The 1,042-nt window shown below is 52.0% G+C and overlaps 1 protein-coding gene across 2 annotated transcripts in view; it reads right to left on the minus strand.

Moving 5' to 3' along the window:
* AP3M2 (adaptor related protein complex 3 mu 2 subunit) overlaps positions 1-1,036 on the minus strand; it is an 8,037-nt gene extending 7,001 nt beyond the window's left edge. For both annotated transcript variants that reach the window (XR_001877573.1, XM_017831850.1), the window contains exon 1: positions 266-1,036. Coding sequence is in view for 1 of the 2 variants with exons in the window: in XM_017831850.1 (XP_017687339.1) it covers positions 266-348 (83 nt within the window). In the remaining variant the exon portion in view is untranslated. The remainder of the gene's footprint in view (positions 1-265) is intronic.
* Positions 1,037-1,042: the final 6 nt, after the last annotated feature.

The following is a 1,042-nucleotide window of genomic DNA, read 5'->3' on the forward strand; positions in this document are numbered from 1 at the left end:
AGACCTCAGGGATGTTCCAGATGAGACCTCAGGGATGTTCCAGAGCTGAGCTCAGGGATGTTCCAGATGAGACCTCAGGGATGTTCCAGAGCTGAGCTCGGGGATAGTCTGTGAAACATGGGAGTGACCCGGCCTTGCAGCGAGAAGCAGCCGGGGGAATGATCTCCACTTTATTATTTTCCTGGTCTGTTCAGCACGGAGGAGTAACACCCCTGAAATCACGACCCAGCTGGCACGAAAGTGACAGTTGTCGTGCAAAATTTACCTGAACTCTGCCAAATGATTCCTTTGCGCAATTAGAACAGATGTTTCATGTTCACAGAGCCGATCTCTGGACTTCTGAGTCATGCAGATGCCATTACAAATGATTTTCCTCCTACACTGTTGGGAACAAATAGAGAACCAACAGGAAAGCGGCCCTTTGTACCCTGTTAAAGCAGCTGTCTGAGCACACAGCCCTTGTCACAGGGGAAAGGAGGTCACAGGTCCCTCACTGCTCCAGGAGCAGGTTTACTTTTAACACAAAGACATTGTAAAGATTATCATATCAGTCCAGGAGGCTCTTGGAGACTGTATTAATGGGAGTCATAGAGATACCACAGACAGAACATAGTTAGACTGACAACAACGTAAAGCCTTTATACATTTGGTTCTCCATGAAGCACAAACCTTTCTGTTTTTAACCTGGACCTTAAAATCAACAGTCACGGGCACAGGTAAGGAGTGCCCGCTCTCCGAGCTAAACGGTATCGTTATTTCAGAGTTCATCGCTTCGGGATCTTTAATAGCCTAGACTCGCGGTTCCCAGCGCAAGCTTAATGAGGACTAAGAGAGGGATTTCCTGCTTTCCAGGAGACGGGCATCCATCGAGCGCCAACCAGCCCCCCGAGCCCTCCCGCGGCCCCGCCCGTTCCCCCGGTCGGTCCCGGTTCCCTCAGTCCATCCCGGTTCCCCTGGTCGATCCCGGTTCCCCGGTTGCTCCCGGTTCCCTCAGTCCATCCCGGTTCCCCGGTTGCTCCCGGTTCCCTCAGTCCATCCCGGT

The sequence above is a fragment of the Lepidothrix coronata genome, unplaced genomic scaffold (assembly GCF_001604755.1).
Source record: "Lepidothrix coronata isolate B3197 unplaced genomic scaffold, Lepidothrix_coronata-1.0 Scaffold197, whole genome shotgun sequence".
Classification (NCBI taxonomy): domain Eukaryota; kingdom Metazoa; phylum Chordata; class Aves; order Passeriformes; family Pipridae; genus Lepidothrix; species Lepidothrix coronata.